We start from the raw sequence: 3,475 nt of genomic DNA on the forward strand, positions 1-3,475 counted from the left end.
GTAATTTATTACAACATGATTAAAGTGGAATTTGTGTGAAAGTTTGGCTATTGAGTGCCTTGTGACAACTGTCATTATATTATTATAATTGTCATCCATTGCTTTATTAGATTTAAAACATCCAAAATTAATATTAATACACAATTAAAACACAAACCACGACCAAGTAACCTAACACGACAACAAACAAAGCGGTGACGAACTCAGCTGGTTTGTTGCGTGACGTCATTTTCCCTTTAACAGACATAGTAACACTCTCACACAATGTTATATCTTATTTCGTTTTAACATACTAAAAGAAGGAAATATTTCTCCATTAATATATTTTTATTCATTTAACACGCTTTAACATGTTAAACTAAAGATCACGAATACCCCATCCCTAATTTTTCAAAGCGTCAATCTTAAAAAGTATATGAATAAATAAATGCCTTTGAAGGTTAGGATTTTGAATTATAACTATAAATTTCCAGTTTTCCCACTGTTAAGAAGGCAGCATTAATTATTTGTATTCCCCCCCTCCCGCAAGACCATTTTTATGAATTTATTTTTTATTCATTTCATCATTCGAACATTTCGGGCAATTTGCTCATTATTAAGTTCATTGTATTAAAAACAAAATAATGTGGAATCAATAGTAATCTCAAATAAATAAGTTAAAAGTAATTATTAGTTAATTAAATATAATTTACATCCCATTCATTGCAGATTTGGCCCAAAACAGATAGGCGTCTTTTCATTCCAAACTCCTTACCCATCCTAACCCATTAGTTCTTAATCTCTGATCCTTAACAATTCCTGATAATCCTCCGAGGCGTCTGAAAAGAAAATGGCCACGCGACCTTATAATTTAAATTAATGCTTGAAGTACCACCAACGGGTGGTTCCGTCCGGATATTTTCAAGTGTAAATGAAACATTCCACAGATTTACTAATTTTATTTATTATTTGTATAGTTTTAAATTACATTAAATAAATAAATAAAAAAATCAAATGTTTATATTATATTTTGAATCAAAGTTAGAGATGTCCCATTTTTAAAATAATGTTAAATGTTTTCACCTTATTTATCATATTTGTCTAAAACTAGCAAACGGAACCCTCTTTAATAAATTGGTATGTCGATTTTTCAATCAATTTAAAAAAAATCATTATAAACGAATTTCAAACTGTCCGTTATTCGAATGATGAAATTAAATAAGCAATAAAAATTTGTAATTTCTGCTGGAAAAAATAATACTACAAAAAAAACCTCAAATTACTCGTGAATAATACCTTTACTGTACACGTAAGCACATAGGTATGAACTGGACGTGATGTTCAGATATAACCTACTGTTTCACCGTTTTTACTGGCCACAGTGATCACTACTTATAACGTAATTTTGTAGTTACCTGAGGCTCGTTATAACCTATTTATACTGTCATTATCTAGCATAATAAACTTATATACTTATAGTGATATAGGTCATTTGGAAAATAAATATTTAAAAATAGTAATCTTCCATATAAAGTATTAATATTTAAGTTGTACAATTATATTACACACCTGAATAGATTTTCTGCTCCAGCCCTCAGCCTGAGTTCCTTGTTGATCTCCTGGTTGAGCTTGGACCGCTTGCTCTGTAGCTTACCCCGGCATGTCGCCACCCGTGGATCAGAGCCCTATAAAACACAAAAAAAAGATAAATTAAAATTTAAATCAACACAATTATTTTTGTAAGATGGTTAAAAGGCGGCAGATAGAAACTAGAAGATAGGTAAGTACCAAGAAACTACGATACAACTGACCCTTAAGGGGAAGACGAACCTATCCGTCATTCGGAGATGTTCGTTAAGAAGGAGTAAAGATAAAAAGAACATAAAAATTAAATAATACAATTATGTACAAATCGACCAATTCCTGATAAGACGTAAGTCCGACAAAATCAATAATACAGACAACACATGTTATTCAAAAATCATATGTCATTCTAGTGACATCTCATCTCAACCATCGTTTTGTAGTATACGCGTGTAATGTGATTTCAAGAATTCTTGGGTAATGCCCATAAAAATTAATGTTTTATTTACTCTTACATATTTTGTAATGTTATAAGGATTGCGAGGTATTACAGTTTAAGCGGTGATATGTATTTTAATTTTAATCTAAATTACTTACACAATTTAATAAAATGCGTAATATGCATTTTTATATTAATATATATTTTTGTTAATGCTCCAATACAGTGGTCCTTAACCAGGGTCCCGCGAAATATATATATATATATTGTTTGAAATTTATTTATTGCTATTTACAACTGTACATTATAATACATTTAGTAAATTTGAACTTAGTTATAATGGAGTGATTCAGTTGTGTAGAGAAACTACCCATTGGTAGCACTCTAATTTTACATTAGCAGGTCTCGTGGCCATCTTCTTTTTAGGCGCCTTGGAGAATTGTCAGGAATGGAAGAGGAAGCAAGGTTAGAAACTAGTGGGTTTGATGGTGAGGGAGTTTATAATAGGATTGATATCTGGTTAGGGCTGGATCGTTTATATATGGAACATTAAGGTCTTTATGTATGATATTATTTGTGACAAAGTTAGGAGTATTGAGGATTTTACGAAGGATTTTGGATGGAAAGAATTGGATACGAGAGGAATTCGAAGGTTTAGTGGAACCGCAAAGCTCAACTCCGTATATCCAGATAGGCAATAATATCCAGAAGGCCTTATAATTGTCATGTAAATTCATGTCTGTCTTTTTGTAATGAATTGGAAGTTTAGACCGTTTGTCTAGTGCTGTTATATTCGGAATAGATTACTCTTTCCCAAAATAAATGACCTACAAATTAAATTCCGGAACCGTAAGAATGTACATACATATTCTTTTACTTTTGGCTGTTATAGAGAAGTGAAAAGTACTGATAGGAAATAATATTGGTGTCTGCATCCGAAGAAGAAGAGAGGTCCTTAATAGAGGGGTTCAAATGTATTAATCTTTACCTGACTGACTAGAAAACTCTGTTAAGAGGCATGTCCGTTGAGAGAAGTTTCACTATAAATCAAAAATATCTCAGTCAAATATACAGGAATCTATATTACGTACAGAATTTAGGTCCTATTAAGTATTATGTTGTTAACTAAAAAAAAAAAAAAATGAACAGAAATTGGTTATGCTCCTAAATATCGAAAAAACATTCATTTTGAAATTGCATTATCATAAATATTTGGATTCATACAATAGATGTTGCAATATCACAAGCAAGACAAAATTAAAACAATAATCATGCTCCACTTGCCAATAGTCAAAGACGGTTAACACTATTAACTGTTAACATTAGCAGACCTCGATTTTTAGCAAAATAACCGAACTATCCTAGAGCCAGCTTGATGATTTTGATTCGTGTTGGAACAAACCAGCTGTTAAATGATACAATTCCAACCGTTCGAAATCAATCTTTTTTTATGTGTATACGATTTTGAATTTG

The 3,475-nt window shown here is 31.2% G+C and overlaps 1 protein-coding gene across 2 annotated transcripts in view; it reads right to left on the reverse strand.

The window, feature by feature from the left end:
• Positions 1-3,475, reverse strand: part of Rhp (rhophilin) — a 96,822-nt gene that overhangs the window by 71,530 nt on the left and 21,817 nt on the right. For both annotated transcript variants that reach the window (XM_067053081.1, XM_067053082.1), the window contains exon 2: positions 1,549-1,664. In XM_067053081.1, coding sequence (XP_066909182.1) covers positions 1,549-1,664 — 116 coding nt within the window. The remainder of the gene's footprint in view (positions 1-1,548; positions 1,665-3,475) is intronic.

This window comes from Halyomorpha halys, unplaced genomic scaffold, assembly GCF_000696795.3.
Source record: "Halyomorpha halys isolate HHAL.00 unplaced genomic scaffold, Hhal_1.1 Scaffold529.1, whole genome shotgun sequence".
NCBI lineage: Eukaryota > Metazoa > Arthropoda > Insecta > Hemiptera > Pentatomidae > Halyomorpha > Halyomorpha halys.